General features: G+C 45.8%; 2 protein-coding genes across 3 annotated transcripts; one reads left to right on the forward strand and one right to left on the reverse strand.

Moving 5' to 3' along the window:
• Window positions 1–1,197: 1,197 nt before the first annotated feature.
• JAGN1 (jagunal homolog 1) lies at window positions 1,198–4,224 on the reverse strand. Its single transcript, XM_082848057.1, has 2 exons — window positions 4,058–4,224; window positions 1,198–2,300 (listed from the first exon to the last, which is right to left on the reverse strand). Exons 1-2 carry the CDS (start codon window positions 4,144–4,146, stop codon window positions 1,838–1,840), a joined length of 552 nt encoding a protein of 183 aa, XP_082704183.1. The 5' UTR covers window positions 4,147–4,224; the 3' UTR covers window positions 1,198–1,837.
• Window positions 4,225–9,976: 5,752 nt separating this feature from the next.
• On the forward strand, window positions 9,977–18,251 carry CIDEC (cell death inducing DFFA like effector c). Of its 2 annotated transcripts, XM_082848055.1 has the most exons (6): window positions 9,977–9,997; window positions 10,238–10,315; window positions 11,456–11,609; window positions 14,501–14,659; window positions 14,744–14,931; window positions 17,709–18,251. In XM_082848055.1, exons 1-6 carry the CDS (start codon window positions 9,993–9,995, stop codon window positions 17,869–17,871), a joined length of 747 nt encoding a protein of 248 aa, XP_082704181.1. In that variant the 5' UTR covers window positions 9,977–9,992; the 3' UTR covers window positions 17,872–18,251. The 2 variants fall into 2 exon arrangements, with proteins under 2 accessions (XP_082704181.1, XP_082704182.1); XM_082848056.1 differs by lacking the exon at window positions 11,456–11,609 and having other exon boundaries at window positions 9,984–9,997.
• The last annotated feature ends 729 nt before the right edge of the window (window positions 18,252–18,980 follow it).

Genomic DNA, 18,980 nt, shown 5'->3' on the forward strand with positions numbered 1-18,980 from the left:
ACCACAACAAAGAGCAGCCCCCGCTCGCCGCAACTAAAGAAAGCCCGCGCACAGCAACAAAGACCCAACGCAGCCAAAAATAAAGAAAGAAAAGAAAAAAATAATGGCACATAGTAGGGACTTGATGATCCAGAGCTGTATTCTTGGTGTACTCACTTGCACACAGGGATGCAGGAAGAGGAATGAATATGAGGTAGAAGGCAAAGAGTTAAGTTTAGGACACACTGAGTTTGAAATGATAATCAGGACATCTAAAGGTTGGGTACCTAGAAGTACTGCCAGTACCTAATAGAGACTGAGTACACACCTAATGTTTTTGTTTTTATTTATTTTTGTTTGTGTTGGGTCTTCGTTGCTGCACGCGGGCTTTTCTCTAGTTGCGGCAAGCGGGGTCTCCTCTTTGTTGCGGTGTGCGGGCTTCTCATTGCGGTGGCTTCTCTTGTTGTGGAGCATGGGCTCTAGGCTCGCAGGCTTCAGTAGTTGTAGCGCACGCACTTAGTTGCTCCGTGGCATGTGGGATCTTCTCGGACCAGGGCTCCAATCCGTGTCCCCTGCATTGGCAGGCGGATTCTTAACCACTGCGCCACCAGGGAAGCCCAACACATATCTTTCATGCAATAAATATGTACCATGTCAGACTTTTATGTGTGAAAGGGCCTTTAGTTCACAGATCTCTTTCCTTTTTTTTTTTTTTTTTTTGCGGTACGCGGGCCTCTCACTGTTGTGGCCTCTCCCGTAGCGGAGCACAGGCTCCGGACGCACAGGCTCAGCGGCCATGGCTCACGGTCCCAGCCACTCCGCGGCATGTGGAATCTTCCCGGACATGGGCACGAACATGTCCCCTGCATTGGCAGGCGGACTCTCAACCACTGCACCACCAGGGAAGCTCCCCACTTCTATTTTTAACTTCTCTGCTCCACACCAGACATACTGTGTTCATTAGTTGTTTCACATGGATATTACGTTTCACTTAAATTGCAAATTTTTTATATGCAGGATACTTTAAAATTCTTTTGGATACCATAAAACAGTATTAGACACATAACTAACACTGTTAACACTGAATGATAAACATGAATATCCAACCAAAAGACGAACCCATAACCCAAGCTGGATAAATGAGAACGGACCATTTGAGAGGTGGAGGTTAAATGTATGGCCCACAGTAGTTCCTGCCAATCAGCTGCAGGGTTGCAACTATGACTTAAGTTCCCCCTATGTCCAGTTCACTTCCCCACCGCCACTGCCAGGTTTCTCGGGGAGCCTCTACGTACCTCCTAGTGACTAAGGCCACTCAAACAACACACTTCTCACACTCTATCAGATGCCGAACACAAAGCACAGGGGGGACAAGGCAGTTGTAACTTTATTGAGGTTCTTTTTAATTAAAACGCTTCACAGTAGAGACCACAGCCTGCAAGGGGAGCAGCCTCTCAAATGTCTCCTGCCCCATGACTCATAGATTGAAGCAGAATGTGATTTATTCCCTATCTCCTCCAGTCTCGGTGGCTAAGGGGTGATGGATGGAAGCAGAGAGAATGACCAAAAAGAGGCAAGGATGAAAAACTCAGAAGGATCTCAACTTTAACCAGCTGAAATTTGTTTCACAGCTGCTGATCACCCAGTTCCACCAACCAGGAGTAAATTAAACATAGTTTTGCTACCAGCTGATGGCAACAGAAGGAGCTTTGCAGAACTTGGACCTAGTTTGCACTAGTTGTCAACATCGCAGCTGCCAAAATCACCGAAGGAGGTTTTAGAACAGCTCCTCTACCCTCTCACTCCACTGGATGGGAGGCCCAGGCTTCACCTCACACAGTAGTTCATCAAGCAGGCTTCATTTACGCTTCTTCTCCTGTGTGCTGGTGAACCACGAGTCTAGGAGCTTCTTGCTGTAGTATAACTGCCAGGCATGCACTTGGACCACCAGCACCAACACCAGATACATGACGGAGACGGCAGAAAAACCAAAGAGGAAGCGGTAGGCCTTGCCATGGCGGTAGAGCTGCTGTGCAGCAGGGAACATCTCCATGCTGCCATATATGAGGGGAGCGATGGAAAAGAGCCCCATGCTGATCATGGAGAGCACCAGGTAGCTAATGTTGTTGCGGGGGAAGGAGAGGAGGCCCAAGAGGGAGGGCACAATGCTCAGCAAATAGGGGTACTCCCACTGATAGGGCATGGCCACCTGATCATGCGACAAGAGCCTCAGGTGCCCCACGCTCATCTTGGCAACCAGCAGCAGCCATATGACCAGATGCACGTAGATCAGCTTCTTGATTTCATACTTGAGGGTCACACTGTGGGGCAGAGCAGAGGGAGAAGTACCTTTCATTCAAAATTTTCTGACCACCAACTCTATGTCAGGCAACCATACTGGACACTGGGAAACAGACGTGAATAAGGTATAGTTCCTGCTTGGAGGCTGGGAACAAGGTACACAGGAAGAAAAAGCAATTAGAAAACGAAATGGAAAAACTCTAGTAAATCTATGTTGCAAAATATACGGAATCACAGGAAGGAGTAATGAATTCTGATTGAGATGAGTTGACTGAGAAGGCTGTCTGGACAAGGGTGTTATCTGAGCTAGGCTCTGAGACGTGGGTGGAGATGGACATTCCAAGCAGAGGTAACAGCATGCAGGCAAAAAGGCATAAGCATTTGTGTTCCAGGAGAGCAAATGGTTGGGTGTGGAAGGACTACAATGTGGTGGAGAGGGGAGTAGCAGGATATGAAGTTGCAAAGACTATCACTGAGTCACTTTAAAGACAGAAGAGTAACTCAGGGCTGTGTTTACAAAGAGAACTCTGGGGAATTCCCTGGCGGTCCAGTGGTTAGAAATCTGGCTTTTCACTGCCAAGGCCACAGGTTCAATCCCTGGTCGGGCAACTAAGGTCCTCCAAGCCCCATGGCGTGGCCAAAAAAAAAAATGAAAGAGAACTCTGACTGTGGCATAGGAGCATAGCCTATGGAAGGAGGTATTGGCAGCAAGGAAACCAACTCAGGCTGCCCGTACTTCTCCAGCTAGAGTACATTTTTCATCTAAAGTAAGGATATTTTCTCTTATTCTTTGAATTCTCTCAGGTCCTAAATATATCCCCTTCACACCTTCATAGAGCAGAGTTTCTGCTCTAGACAGGCATGAAAACACGGGCTTGAGTTGTGAGGTGCCCTTTAGACAAGGGTCTAAGGATAAGAATAAAGTGAGGTTTCAAAGAGCTTGTCATTCTTTAAAACTGTGGAGAAAAAGACGTGGAAAAGATTCAGGGAAATTTCAATGGATTTAAGTAAAGAAAATCTCTAAAAAATTTTTATTTTTAAAAATATTCATTATAGAAAGTGCAGAAAGGTGGGGCGGGAGGGGAATCAGTCACTTGTAGACTTGAAGCTCCTTGAAGGCAGGGACCAGTTTTGTTTGTCAATAGACTTTTTTATTGAAGGTATAACATGAATACAAAGAGTAGGGCTGCTTTCGCTATTCTATCCTCAGGGCCTAGCACAATGCCTGATGGGTAGAAGCTCAATAAATATTTGTTGAACGAATAAACGAATGTAGAAATATCCCTTACGTGGGGGGGTTTCATAAAACTCATTTGAGGCAGAGTAAGTCTGGACTTCAAGGTCCAAATCCCCAAAACGACCCAAAATATAACAGCTACCGCGTACTGGACAGACTTATGTGCTAGATCTTCTGCTACGCTCTTTATGCGATTCTTGGCTCACTAATTCATCACCAAGACCGAAAGGTAGATTAATTTTCCCTTGCCAGATAAGCAAACTGAGGCTCAATAGGAAATCAGGTTCCCGACATCAGAGAGCGGGGCCAGCATCGCCGAGACACCGGAGCCCAAGCGGGGCCGGACCCCTCAAGGCACAGCGGGATCAATGGGTGGAACTCACAGGAGCGACGGGGCTTCCCGGGATTGGGGGCCGGCCCCGGGCCGTCGCAGGAGGAGGGAACTTGGCAGGTGCGCGAGAGCGGGCTGGGGAGCAAAGACCCTGAGGCCGGGCCGGCGTCGCGTCCCAGGCCCTGCGAGCTCCTCGCCTCACTTCATACCTCATCTGGTAGTGCGTGGCGACGCGCTCCCGGTGCTGAAAGTCGCTGCCGTCAGTGCCGGCCGCTCGCGGGCCTGCCCGAGACGCCATCTTCCCTGCCCAGAGCCCTGGAGCCCCTCACGCCGACCAGCTGCAGCTACTAGAGCGCTAACATGCCTGCCAACCCTAAGCGCGCCGCCACAGTTCCGCCCACCCAACAGCCGAGCGGTTCTGTGAGGACAACTTCCGGCCTCTCTGTCTCCGGAGGACCGACTCTGTAGTCACGTCCCTGCGCACGCGCACACATAAGCACACGCTTTTCTTCTAGGCCCCGCCCTGTCCGTCTCTCCCCAGCATTTGGAGCGCGCAGAAAATTAAACCCTAGCGCGTGTTTCTTTTTGCCAAGGTCGGGAGCTGATACTCCAGCCTCTCGAGCAATTACACTTTCTTTAACTCTAATTCGATTTTAAGACGTCTCTGTTCCCACTTCACAGATGGAGAAACTGATGCCTGGAAGGGATCTGTGACTTTCCCAAGAGCGTTCATCTTTCACACTCAAAGTCTCAAAGTATCTCCCCACAGATTAATCTTTGCAAGGAGAAACGGTAACTTTACAGTGGAGAAACCTGGCACTCACCCCCTTAACTAAGTAATCAAGTTAACTTGCCCAGGAGTGAGACAAACTGACTCCTTATGCCTCCTGCTAATATTGAGGACACAGCATCACTGAGGTGATATTCTTGCCCAAAATACTTAACCTGAATCTAATCATGAAGAGGTGACAGATAAACTCAAATTGAGGGACATTCTACAAAATAACTGGACTATACTTTTAAGAAATGTCAAGGCCATGAAAGAAAAAGAAATTAGGCAGAGGCAGAAAGAGTAGTGGTTGCCAAGGAACGTGGTGATGATGGTTGCACAACTGTATGAATATACTTCATGCCACTGAACTGTATACTTAAAAATCGTTAATTTTATGTTATGTACACTTTACCACAATAAAAAAATACATAAAATAAGAATTTCAAAATTGTTATCTGAAAAAACTGAAGTATCTTTTTATGTTTGAGTCATTTGTATTTCATTTCCCTGAACTGTGTTCATATCCTTTGTCTATTTTTCTACTGCATTGTTGGCCTTGTTAATTTATATACAGATGGCAGAGAGAGACAGAGAGAGAGATGACCTCTTGTCTATAATTTTAGTTGCCATATATTTTTCCTATTTATTGTATGTCTTTTGACTTTACTCATGGTGTCACAATTTTAACATGCAGAATAGTTTTTTCATAAGGTTGAATATATAGTCTTTTCTTTTTTGGCTTCTCAATTTTGCTTCATAACTAGAGTCCTTCTCTGTTCCAAGATGCTCAAATGATTTTATGCATTTCAGCATTTGGGAACCACGCTGACATCTGCCTCCCAGACTAGAGGTGAGCGCCTCAAAGAGAGGGATAAGAACTGAGTCATCAGGACTTCTCTGGTGGCGCAGTGGTTAAGAATCCGCCTGCAGGTGACACGGGTTCGATCCCTGGTCCGGGAAGACCCCACATGCTGTGGAGCAACTAAGCCCATGCGCCACAACTACGGAGCCTGCGCTCTAGAGCCCGTGAGCCACAACTACTAAGCCCGCGTGCCTAGAGCCCGTGCTCCGCAACATGAGAAGCCACCGCAACGAGAAGTCCGTGCACCGCAACAAAGAGTAGCCCCTGCTCACCGCAACTAGAGAAAGCACGTGCACAGCAACAAAGACCCAACGCAGCCATAAATAAATAAATAAAAAAGAAATGCTTGCTGAATACATAAATTATGCATGAGCCAAAACCATCCTCTTCTCTTAAGCACTGTGAAGAATCCTCAGGTTCACTAAGCATTCCTCCATTCCCCCACAGACACTCTCTGGCTTTAGCTTGTGCTTATCTTTTTCTTTTCTGTGTGTGATTTCCATGATGTTCATCAGGGCTTCTGAGTCAGACTGCTTCTGAGTCACCCATTGGCTTATCATGAGACACTAGGCACATGTTGGATGTTCAATAAATATTTGAGGCATGAATGTCCAAGGGAGGGGCCCCGACCCTTTCCCCATAATTTCCTCCCTGAAGTATTGGTACTTCTCTTCTGGCTCTTGGTCTGTCTTGAAGTTTAGTGATTTGTGTTCCTGTTTCCTCACCCTGCTCATTCTCTTCTCAAATCCTTTGCACTGATGTTTCCTTTGCCTTGAATGCCCCCAGCCCACCTCCAGGACTTCAAAAGATGATTCCAGTCCCGGGTGGAACACTATAGACTGGATGTTTGTGTCCCCCACCCTTGCCTCCATTTGTATGTTGAAACCTAATCCCCAATGTGATGGTATTTGGAGGTGGAATTTCGGGGTGGTGGGATTAGTATACTTATCAAAGAGACTCCCTTGCTCCTTCTACCAGGTGAGGACACAGAGACAGGGCAGCTCTCTGTGAACCAGGAAGAAGGTCTTCACCAGAGACCAGAACTACCAGCACCTTGATCTTGGACTTGTCAGCCTCCAGAACTATGAGAAATAAGTTTCTTATTAGCCACCAGTTTGTGGTATTCTGTATAGCAGCCCAAACAGACCAAGACACTCCAGGTCTTGAAAAGACTGACTTCTCATCAGTCAGGATTTAGCTGAAAGCTCACCTCTGAGGCCTTTCTTTTTTTAAGTTTATTTATTTATTTATTTATGGCTGCATTGGGTCTTTGTTGCTGCGTGTGGGCTTTCTCTAGTTGTGGTGAGCGGGGGCTACTCTTCGTTGCGGTGTGCAGGCTTCTCACTGCGCTGGCTTTTCTCGTTGCGGAGCATGGGCTCTAGGTGCGCAGGTTTCAGTAGTTGTGGCTCGCGGGCTTAGCTGCTCCGCGGCATGTGGGATCTTCCCGGACCAGGGCTCGAACCCGTGTCCCCTTTGCTGGCAGGCAGATTCTTAACCACTGCGCCACCAGGGAAGCCCTGAGGCCTTTCTTAAGCCTACAGGCCAATCTAGCTCTCCAGCCATTTGTTATCATATCACCTTGTGTTGTTTTCTTCCCAGAACATCATTATCTTAAATTACCTTGATTATTTGCATACTTGTTCATGGTCTGAGTTCCCCCTTCCTCCAGGAATGTCAGCTCCTTGAAGTGTGGGACAAGGCTGTGTTGTTTCCTGCTGTATTCTCAGACCCTAGGAGGGCTGGCACAAGGTAAGTACCTAATAAGTATTTGTTGAGTGAGTGAATGATGGTTGCCTGAAAGTTTTTATAGGGAAGGATTTAGATATAAGTAATAGGATGATGATGATGATGATGATGATGATTATAGCTATTTATTGAGCCTGAAGGGTGCACTAAACTTTATATCAAGTACTTTTCACGATTATCTCATTTAATCTTCATGACAACCCAGTGGGGTAGGTACCATTTTTAATCCCCATTTGTTAGATCCAACTGAAGCTTAGATGAGTTACATCACACAGCTAGTGCTAGACTGCTGTTTTTCAAAATAGGGTCCCTAAGTAGCCACAGTGTCAGCATCACCTCGGAAACTCTTAGAAATACACTTTCTTAGGCCCCACCCCAGACATACTGAGTCAGAAACTCTGCGGTGGAGCCCAGCAATCTAATCTTTAACAAGTCTTCCATGTGATTCTGATGCACTAGTGTGAAAAACCCAACTCTAAAAGAAAGGTGAGGTTGGACTCTTTTTTTAAAAACAGCTTTATGGAGATATAATCCATATACCATACACACTTAGGTGTACAATCCGATGGTTTGAGTATATTTGCAGGGTTGTACAACCTCCAAATAGATTTAGCACAATCATCAAAGTAGATTCTGTTCAGATTACTAGATTAGAACTTTTCTTTGGCTCCCCTGAAAGAAACCCCATGCCCACTAGCAGTTCCCATTCCCCTTCCACTCCGCAGCCCCTCTAAACAACCACTAATTAATTTTTTGTCTTTATAGTTTTGTCTATTCCGGACATTTCATACAAGTGGAATGATACAAGTATGTATGTGATCTTTTGTGACTGGCTTTGCCTAATGTTTGCATAATAAATCCCTTGTGATTTCACTTTGCATAACGTTTTCAACGTTTGTCCATGTACTGAAGTAGCATATATCCTTTCGATTGACAAATAATATTCCATTTATGGATATACCACTCTTTTTTATCCATTCATCAATTGACGAACATTTGGGTTGTTTCTACATTTTGCCTGTTATGAATAACACTGTGAACTTTCTCGTGTATGAGTTTTTGTGTGGACATAGATTTTCATTTCCCTTGGAGATATATATATAACTCCAAATATTAGGTATATGTAGAACTTCTGGGTCATAGATCTTACACTCTTAACCACTACACATTTCAGCTAGTCTTTATTATTATTATTAAATTATCTGCTATTATTAAATAATTATATTATCAATAACACCAATATTTGTTTCTATCTATTAAGTATCTCTGTTGCAAAGCCCTTTACTTTTATTATTACAAATCCTTACCTCGGTCAGGATCATTAAGACAGGAATCATCATCTCTGTTGAAGAGGTGAGCGAAACTGGGGCTCAGGAGGTTAAGGGAACTTGTCTACACTCCAACAGCTAACATGGGTAGAGCTGGGACCACCATGCACATCTGCCTGTTTCCTGCGCCCTGTGTGCCCAATACCATGTCCTGGGCCATACCCTGCCCCAAATCTTTCGAAACATGCCTCCACCCCTCCTTTCTGGCTTTTTCTGGAAGTGAGGCTGGCTTGACATCCCAAGGGTGAGAGCTGCACACTCAGTGCCTGTGCTCTTTTCCAGCTGGGGCTGGAGGCCAGGGGAGGGGCTGCCCTGGGAGCTGGAAATAAAATGGACGGAGGGCTGGGCTGAGAAGGGCAGTATTGGAAGGTTAGGAGGCTGGGAAGTGGGAGGTAAGGAGTTTCTTACTCTGGGTTTTTTGTTTTGGTTTGGTTCTGGCTCCTAGAGAACCGGTGAGGTGGGGCTGGGTGGAGTTTTGTGACTGGGAGTGAGGCGGGAGGCTGAAGCAAGCTGATGTGGGTAGTGCTAAGTGGGGGAGAGGGCTTTCTCAGACAGGCTGGCCTGGGGCGTCCCCTGCATTGTCAGAAGGAAAGACTGGGGAGGGGCTGCGTTCCATGCACTCCTTGAGCCCCTGGCTCTGAGGCAGGCCCTGTCTGCAGGGGGGCTGGGAAAGGGAGAACATCTCAGGGCGAGGCACCCAAGGAGCGGGGCTGCTATGGCAGAAGCAGACACTGAGGCCCACTTGGCTAGGAAGAAGGAAGGGCAAGGATGAAGGGGAAATTCTGTGAGCCATCTAAGAAGGCTTTCCGAGATGTGGAAAACAGTGAAACTCAGGCTTCAGGGCTGCAAACGTTTAGCCCTGGGGCAAGGGAGGCATTACAGGTGGAGGACCTGCCTGCAGGAGGGCTTGGAGCCTGCAGGAGCTAGATCGAGCAGGCTCAGGAGAGAAGGGCTGGCAGGTCAGCCCAGGGCCGTCGGCTAGTGCCCAGAATGGCGGCCAGCAGCCTTGAGCCACAGTGGCTGTGTACATTTAAGTTAGTTAACATTCAATAGAAATTAAAATCCAGCTCCTCAGTTGTACGGACACACTTCAAGGGCTCAGTTGCCATGTGGGGCTAGCAGCTCCAGTATTGGAGAGAACGGATGTAGAACGGTTCCATCGTGGTAGAAAGTCTCTGGCCAGCAGGAACCCTCAGGAGGGGTTCGGATTGCTCAAGGACCCACTGGAGAGAGCAGGCTTAGACTGGGTTGCCTGGCCTGGGAGGTCTCTGAACAACAGGTAAGGGAAGGTCCCCAGCAGTGCAAGGTGCTGTGACTCGCCTCCTGCCAGCGTAAAGTGGACTCTGCCCCCAGGGACAGGAACTAACCAGGCAGGGCCTCTTCAGTCCCGACTTGTGAACCCTGATCAGTGTGACCAGAGCCAGGGTCAGAGAAACATGGAGTGAGTGGTGCCGGGAGGGAGGAGCGGCTGCTGAGGGGGGCTGAGCCTGGGCACTAAGGGGGTCTCCAGCTTGCTCACGGTGGCGTACATGGGTGGGACGGGGAAGGGCTGGGGGAGGTGTGTGTGTGAGTTGCTAGGGGAGACCAGATAAGATGGAGGTGGGGTTGCTCTGTGTCAAAAGACAAGAGAGAGGGAACCCTTCCATCCCCACCTAAGGAGTTGTCTCTGCTTCCTTCCCAGGCCCAACACTGTCCAGCTGACGAGGATGGAATATGCCATGAAGTCCCTCAGCCTTCTCTACCCCAGGTCCCTCTCCAGGTGAGGAGAGCCAAGCATGGAAGGGAAGGGGAGCTACTGTGAGCTGTAGGGCAGACCTTCTTGAACTTCGATGGGCACATAAGTCATCTGGGTGTCTTATTCAAATGCAGGTGCTGATTCAGGAGGTCTGGAGTGGGACCCAAGATTTGCCCCTCCCACAAGCCCCCAGGAGATATTAATGCTGCTGTCTCTCCCCCCACAGTCCCCCATATCACACATTGAGTAGAAAGAGGTAGATACTGCTTGATGCTTTCATTATTGATCTCATTTAAACCTCACCACAACTTTGGGAAGTGGGGATTATTATGCCAAATTAACAGATGGGGAAACCGAGGCACAGGGTGGGCTCTCTCAGTCACCTAGCAAATGGGTAGTGGAGTTAGGATTCAAACTTGGGTCTGCCTGACTCCAAAATCTAGGTTCACTGCACACCTTTTGTTCTACATCTTGTATCTGAGTTCAAAACTGTCTTATATTGACCTCAGCTTTGCCACTTCGTCTCACATTACAGGTGAGAAGAATGAGGCTAAGAGAGGAAAGTGGTAATTGGGCAAATGTGGGGTAGTCTTCTATGACTGGCTACTTGTCATGGTCTGAAACCCAGCAGTGTCAATATCACTTGGGAACTCATTACATACATAAAATCTCAGAACCCACCCAGACCTACTGAATCAGAACCTGCATTTTAACAAGATCACCAGGGGAGTGACGTGTCCACTAAAGTTTAAGATGCACTGATCCAGGGACTCCCCTGGTGGCCCAGTGGGTAACACTCCGCACTCCCAATGCAGGGGGCACGGGTTCGATACCTGGTCGGGGAACTAGATGCCACCTACATGCCAAAACTAAGAAGTCCGCATGCTGCAACTAAAGATCCTGCATGCCACTACGAAGATCCCGCGTGCCGCAACTAAGACCTGGCACAGCCAAAATAAATAAATAATTTTTTTTTTTTTTTTAAAAAGATGCACCAATCCAGCAGGCTTTTGAGGAAGACTCTCTAGAACAGGTTTGGTGGGTGGTAGGGGAGGAGAAATATGATGAGCTCAGCCTAGGGGATTGGGAGGTAAGTTACCCTGCTGTGCGTTGAGGGCTGGGAGGCATCAGACAGCTCATTCTGATGCTCCATATGGCCTCCAGGTACGTGGCAGTCAGCACCTCGGTGGTGACCCAGAAGCTGCTGTCACAGCCCAGCCCGGAGGCCCCCAGGGCCCGGCCCTGCAGAGTAAGCAATGCTGACCGGAGTGTGCGGAAGGGCATCATGACACACAGCCTTGAGGACCTCCGCCTCAAGGTAGGAACGGGCCTGCCTCTGCACAGCCCACCACGGGGACTTTGGCAGAGAGCTGGCCCCAACAGCTGCCTCTGCATCATGAGCTAGGAGTTCAGCAGGGATGGAGTTCATGGCTTAGATGGTGAAAAGATTTCTTTTCTAATGGCAGCTCCAATGGGCTTGTAGTGTCCACCTGGAATCCTGTCTGTCTGTTGACAGGGGGAGGGCAGTACATTACCATCTGATACTAACAATAGGTCAGTGGTATTTTTGGAGTCTATTTTTCTTACTGGAGGGACCCTTAGGTTCCCTTTTCCAGTAGTACTTAAACTTGTAGAATTGCCCAGAAGTTGGAGTATTGAGTAAGATTTTAGAGATTCCCTTCCCTATCTCCTTCCCTTACCTTCATGCAGGGCAATTCTCCTTCAATCTGTCTCCCACATTGGCCTTCCATGCAAAGCTTTGTTAACAGCTGTAGAAGACTTTTTCAAACTATTGATTAGATGGGACTTCCCTGGTGGTCCAGTGGTTAAGACTTCCTGCCCCAATGCAGGAGGCACAGGTTCAATCCCTGGTTAGGGAACTAAGGTCCCGCATGTCCCTCGGCACGGTCAAAAAAAAAAAAAGTAAAAACTATTGATCAGGTAAGCTTTCAGAGAGGAAACCAAGGACACGCAGCTCTTGTGGGTGGTAGTAACATTGGGCAAGAATGACACCCTTCCCTATTTCCATGCTCCCCCTACACTTGATTGTACACTCCCCCTACACTTGTCCTAATCCTTCCTTCTTATAAAGACACCTTTCCTTCTTACAAGTCATAGTGGATTATGGCCCACTCTAATGCCCTAATTTTAATGTAATTACTTTTTAAAGACTCTATCTCCAAATATAGTCACACTCTGAGGTACTGGGATTAGGACTTCAACATATGAATTTGGGGGGGATACCATTCAACCCATAATACATACAAATCAACTGAATAGAACTGAGAGTCCAAAAATAAATCCATGTATCTGTGGTCAATTGATTTTTAACAGGATGCCAAGACTATTCAATGGAGAAAGAATAGTCTTTTCAACAAATATTCCTGAGACAATGGGCTATCCAAATGCAAAAGAATGAAGTTGGATCCCTCCCTCATATTACATATAAAATTAATTCAAAATAGATCAAAGACCTAAATGTAGAGCTAAAACTATAAAACCCTTAGAAGAAAACATAGGTATAAGTGTTCACAACCTTGGTTTCTTAGATATGGCACCAAAGCACAAGTAACCAAAGGGAAAAAAGTTGGACTTTATCAACATTAAAAACTTTTGTGCATCAAAGGACACGATCAAAAAAAAAGAAAAGATAACCCACAGAATGGGAGAAAATATTTGCAAATCACATATCTGATAAGGGTCTAGTATCAAGAATATATAAAGAACTCTTAAAACTCAGTAAAAAGATGATCCTTTTGAAAATGGGCAAAGAATCTGAGTAGATATTTCTCCAAAGAAGGTGTACAAATGGCTGATAACACATGAAAAGATGCTCACCACCCTTAGTCATTAGGGAAATGCAAATCAAAAACACTTCATACCGCTAGAATGGCTAAAATAAAAGACAGACTAAAACAAGTGTTGGTGAGGATGTGGAGAAATTGCTGTTGGGAATGTAAAATCATGCAACAGCTTCAGAAAACAGTTTGGTATTTCCTTAAGAAGAGTAAACATAGTGTTATTATATGACTCAGCAATTCCAATCCTAGGTATATAGCCAGGAAAATTGAAAAGACATGTCACACAAAAATTTGTACATGAATGTGCATAGTAGCATTATTCATAATACTCAAAAAATAGAAACAACCCACATGTCCATCAATTGAAGAATGGATTAAAAATGTGGTATATCTATTTAGTAGAATATTATTCAGCCATAAAAAAGTAAAGAATCATGCTGCAATGTAGAAGAACCTTGAAAACATGTTCGTGAAAGAAGCCAGTCTAAAAAGACCACACATTGTATGATTCCATTTATATGAAATGTCCAGCACAGACAGATCCACAGAGATGGACAGAAGAGGAGAGGTTGCCAAGGGCTAGGAAATGAGGAGTGACAGCTAATGGGGCTAGGTTTCTCTTTGGGGTAAAAATGGGGTTGAAAATGTTTTGAAATTATACAGTGGTGGTAGTTGCACAACTTTGTGAATATGCTAAAAACCACTGGATTGTAGACTTTAAAAGAGTGAATTTTATGGCATGCAAATTATATCACAATTAAAAGTTACATGTGTGACTCCTGTTATAATTTTTTAAGATTTATTTATTTTTTATTTTTATTTATTTATTTATTTTGGCTGTGTCGGGTCTTAGTTGTGGCCCATGGGATCTTCGTTGAGGCATAAGGGATCTTTCGTCATGGCGCGTGGGATTCTCTCTAGTTGTGGCATGCGGGTTTTCTCTTATCTAGTTGTGGCGCGCGGGCTCCAGGGTGTGTGGGCTCTACAGTATGCAGCACGCGGGCTCTAGTTGAGGTGCACAAGCTCAGTAGTTGTGGCATGCCGGCTTAGTTGCCCCGCGGCATGTGGGATCTTAGTTCCCTGACCAGGGATCGAACCTGCTTCCCCTGCATTGCAAGACAGATTCTTTACCACTGGACCACCAGGGAAGTCCCTCCCATTATATTTTTATTGGACAGCACTATTCTAGAATATTAACCATGAAGTCAGGTACCAAGGGATACCATAATATAGGTTCTTTGGATGGTGATCCCACAGCAAGGGCCCTGGGTTCCAGTCCCATCCCATAAGTCCCGGCCCACTCGTGTGTGTCTGAGGTGTGCCAGCTGAGGTGTGTGATGTGGGTCTTCCCCATACCAGCTCTGTGGCTACATGTGATGGCAGAAGCATCACTCACCTTATTCTCCAGGTCCAGGATACCCTGATGCTGGCAGACAAGCCTTTCTTCCTGGTGCTGGAGGAAGATGGCACAATTGTAGAGACAGAAGAGTATTTCCAATCCCTGACAGATGACACCGTGCTCATGGTCCTCCATAAGGGGCAGAAATGGCAGCCCCCATCAGAGCAGGTGACGTCCCACCTGTCAGGGAGAGTACTGGGAGCTTAGAAGAAATCCTTGAGGGGTGCCAACCACATGCTTGTCTTGATGCAGGGCACTAGGTACCAACTCTCCCTCTCCCGTAAGCCTGCCAAGAAGATTGATGTGGCCCAAGTAACCTTCGACCTGTACAAGGTGAACCCACAGGACTTCATTGGTTGCCTGAACGTGAAGGCGACTCTCTATGGCACATACTCCCTTTCCTATGATCTGCGCTGCTACGGCGCCAGGCGCGTCATGAAGTGAGTGAATTGGGGTTAGCTGGGGACAGGCTGGGTACACTGCAATGGGAGAGGTGCTATCTTCTCCCATGCACCTCAGGCTTCTCGGAGCCTGGGCCTGGTGTTGATGCTGACAAAGTATGACAATTAGCATTTGTCTAGGACTTTATGGCTGAATTCATGTTTTAGTTTATTGTAGTATATGCCAAAGGGATACATATACTCCTGCTGGTGGAACCTGGATACATTTAGCTTTTCTAATTACCTTCCACTATAACAACTAATTATTTTTCACCTAAAGTAGTAAGTTTTCCTAAGTAGTCTTCTAATCTTTTGAAAAATGAACATGTGTCAAAGATTTTATTGAACTCAACTAGTAAGAGAACCAGCAAGAAGTTACAATCAGTTCATAAATCCCACCCATATATAGATCCAACAAGAATGCTGAGCTATTTATAAATACAAAATTGGATTTTTCCATGGGGGTGGGAGGGATGAAATAACTGTCCTTCCATAGAACGGAATTAATTTGTATGTCTGTGGACAATAGTCATTTGTATCATCTAATGAACTTTCAAAGAAACTTTTTACTTTACTTTTGAAAGTCCAATCAACTATCACAGGAAGCATGGGAATATGTTTAATCATAAGACAAGTACTGTTATGGTAGTGGTTTCCAAATTCAGCTATTCCAGTGGTGCTCTAGAGAACTCTTACCTCATTAGGCAGATGTAGCCACTGAGGCAGAGACATCCAAGTAGTCGAAAACCATAGAGCTGGCCTCTTGCCAGTTACTTCTGACAGACGCTACTCCTCCCCAGTTGCTTCATTTAGTGTTTACTGAGCACTCTCTGTGTCCTGGCCCAACGCTATGAGCTAGAGACACAGAGATAAATAAGATGTCAGAACAAGCTCCATGAGGGCAAGAATTGCTGTTGCCTCCAATACCTTGGTGAATGCTGGTACGTAGCAATAATTCAAATAATTGTACAAGGAATGAAGATATATATGATCCTCATTCTCAGGGGTTTCTGAGAAATTCTACTCCTTCCAGAGTTCTGCCAGAACGTATGTAGCTAGAGCACACCAGACCTTCTTGGCTTTCTGAGTTTATTCTCTGCATTCCCAGTCTGCAGATGAGGGACCTGAGGCCGCGTGGTTCTGCCTGCCACAGATAACACTCAGCGGCAGGCTTGAGCCTCGTTCTATGGCAAGAAGTTCCCTTTTCCTCTTATACCAGATCATATACCCCTCTGGATCTGGGCTTGCTGCCAGCAGTTTGCAGATTGCAAAATCTAGAGCAAGAAGTTTCAGCCTTTAAACTCAGTCCGTCTAGGGGAAATGGGACCCTCAGACCTAAACATAGTAGGCATATTGGTCCCAAAAGAAAAACAAAAAACAACAGCAAGCTGGAATCAGTGGAATGACTTAGTGGCGTCAGCAAGTGTTTTTTCTTTAATGGTGGTAAAATACACATACCATAAAATTTACCATTTTAACCACTTTTTTTTTAAGTATAAAATTCAGTGACGTTAAGTACATTCACAGTGTTGTGCAACAGTTACTTGTAAATCTATTTCCAGAACTTTTTCATCATCCCAAACTGTAACTCTGTACCCATTAAACACTAACTCTCCACACCCCCTTCCCCCAGCCCTGCTAACCTCTGTCCTACTTCCTGTCTCCATTAATTTTCCTATTCTAGGCAACTCATGTAAGTGTAATCATACAATACTTGCCCTTTTTGTGTCTGGTTTATTTTACTTAGCATAATGTTTTCAAAGTTCATCCATATTGTAGCATGTGTCAGAATTTCATTCCTATTCATGTCCAGACAGCTGGTTTGAAGCCTCAGTTCTCTAATTTGAGAAATGGGTATACTTCTCAGGTTTCACCTTTAAATTTTTTAAGTATTTTCATATACAGATGTTTATGATTCTAATTGTCTTCCTGTCCCCCTCCACCTCAGCCATAACATAAGTTCATTTACTGAATGAAGGTTAATAGAAGACAAGTTTTAATATCAGCCAGAAAGAATTTATTTTCCTTTTGTTTTCTTCTCCCTGATCCCTCCTAGGACTAGACACCCCTAGTGACCCTCACCTATCTCTTTCAAACAGATCTGGATAAGAATTTGGTTAAAGTAGTCAAGCATTCAACCAGCTAGTCTTGACCCTACGTTTCCCCTTCTCTTCTACATATCAGGTCCTGTGTTAAGTGATTTATGTTATTTCATCCTCCTAACCCTGTGTGGGATCAAAATGGTATGATCTCACTTTACAGATGAGGGTGCCGAAGCTCAGAGCTATAGAAGTTTGCCAAGGTTGCCACAGCTAATGAAACTGAATTAGAACTCAGGCCTGTCTGACTGGAGTTCTGTCCTCAGTACACTGCAACACCAGACATGGAGATCTTCACGTCCAGCACTCGCAAAATTAGCTAGACTACAAATGACTTGGAAACACTTCTGTCTAGAACAGAGGTTGTGAAGGGCAGAGTCATGTGACAGAGATCAGTCTGGCTGGCCCAAAGTAGCATTAGAAAAATAAAAGGCCTTGTTAAATGAGCTTGAATTTTGCACGAGAAGAGGGAGGTTGTGGACGTCTCAGTTAAGGTACGATTGCAGGTAACACTGTAGACCCTGTCCCATTTGCTGAGGGAGGGCAGCATCTGTTCTGTTTGCACGTCACTCTACAGTTTATGAAGTTATGAACGCAGCGTGGGGGAGCAGGCATTTAGGGGGAGGAGGAAGGGGCTTTCTTTGTGTTTTGACCCTAGTGCCTTCTCATCCCACCCAGAGAAGCTCTCCGCTGGGCCCTCTTCAGCACGCAGGCCACAGGCCACGTGCTGCTCGGCACCTCCCGTTACCTGCAGCAGCTCCTGGATGCCACAGAGGGAGGGCAGCCCTCCAAGAGCAAAGCCCCATCCCTCATCCCGACCTTTCTGAAGATACTGCAATGAAAGCCCAGCCAAGGACTAGACCGGGGACCCCATGCTCAGCTGGTAGCACCCACAAGCCTGGCAGCTAGAGAGCTTCTTACCTTCCCAACACCTCCCTCAGCCCCACAGGAACGTGAATGATGAAGCAGGGGGAAGGGCCGGAAACCTGGGCTGGGCTGGCCAAAGGAGAACTGAGGGCTCTTGGCCTGGCCCGGCTCCTTCCTGCCCCAGGTAGCTTAGCGGGCCAAGAGTGGTCACCAGCAGGCTATGGCAGGAAGGCTGCCCCTCAGCAACCTGTCTTCACGTGCTACACTTTCATTACACTGCCTACCTCCTGGTCTCCTGTCCCAAATGCTTCTGAGTGAATTGTCAACCCACTCGTGTATGATACTAGAGAGTTCGCAATAAATTATTTACGCTGATACATTTTCTTTGCTTCTGTTCTTTGCGAGGTGAGGGTGGGGTTCTATCTGGAAAGTTGGTAAGGTCTAAGGGAAGAGAGAACTCTGTTGTCAAACCATTCTCCATAATGTGGGGTTATAGGAAACAGCACTTTTTCTACCAAAAAAACAAACAACAAAAAAAATTACAATTAATTCTGAAACTAATGTCTGCTTAATCTGAGGCTTGAGCAGATCATGTAATGAATATGGTAAATGACAATTTCCAAAATAAGTTTGCCTACCAGAAGGACTTTGGGAACATAAAAGACCCAGAATTGCCAAAGCAATCCTGAGGAAAAAGAACAAAGCTGGAGGCATAACCCTCCCAGACTTCAGACAATACTACAAAGCTACAGTAGTCAAAACAGCATGGTATTGGCACAGAAATAGACATATGGATCAATGGAAGGAAATAGAGAGCCCAGAAATAAACCCATACCTACAGTCAATTAATCTTCGACAAAGCGGGTAAGAATATACAATGGAGAAAAGACAGTCTCTTCAATAAGTGGTGCTGGGAAAACTGGACAGCTCCATGTAAAAGAATGAAATTAGAACATTCTCTACTACCATATACGAAAGTAAACTCAAAATGAATTAAAGACCTAAATGTAAGACTGGATACTATAAAACTCCTAGAGGAGAACAGAGGCAGAACATTCTTTGACATAAATCGCAGCAATATTT

This window comes from Leucopleurus acutus, assembly GCF_964270905.1.
Source record: "Leucopleurus acutus genome assembly, chromosome: 10".
NCBI classification, from domain to species: domain Eukaryota; kingdom Metazoa; phylum Chordata; class Mammalia; order Artiodactyla; family Delphinidae; genus Leucopleurus; species Leucopleurus acutus.

Excerpts from the sequence above, each read along its gene's own strand:
- JAGN1 (XM_082848057.1), bottom strand. The coding sequence starts at position 4,146 with ATGGCGTCTCGGGCAGGCCCGCGAGCGGCCGGCACTGACGGCAGCGAC. Across the intron at positions 2,301-4,057 it reads GCCACGCACTACCAGATGAG|TGTGACCCTCAAGTATGAAA; the intron begins GTATGAAGTGAG and ends TCTGCCCCACAG.
- CIDEC (XM_082848055.1), top strand. Across the intron at positions 10,316-11,455 it reads TACCCCAGGTCCCTCTCCAG|GTACGTGGCAGTCAGCACCT; the intron begins GTGAGGAGAGCC and ends TATGGCCTCCAG. Across the intron at positions 14,932-17,708 it reads GGCGCCAGGCGCGTCATGAA|AGAAGCTCTCCGCTGGGCCC; the intron begins GTGAGTGAATTG and ends CATCCCACCCAG.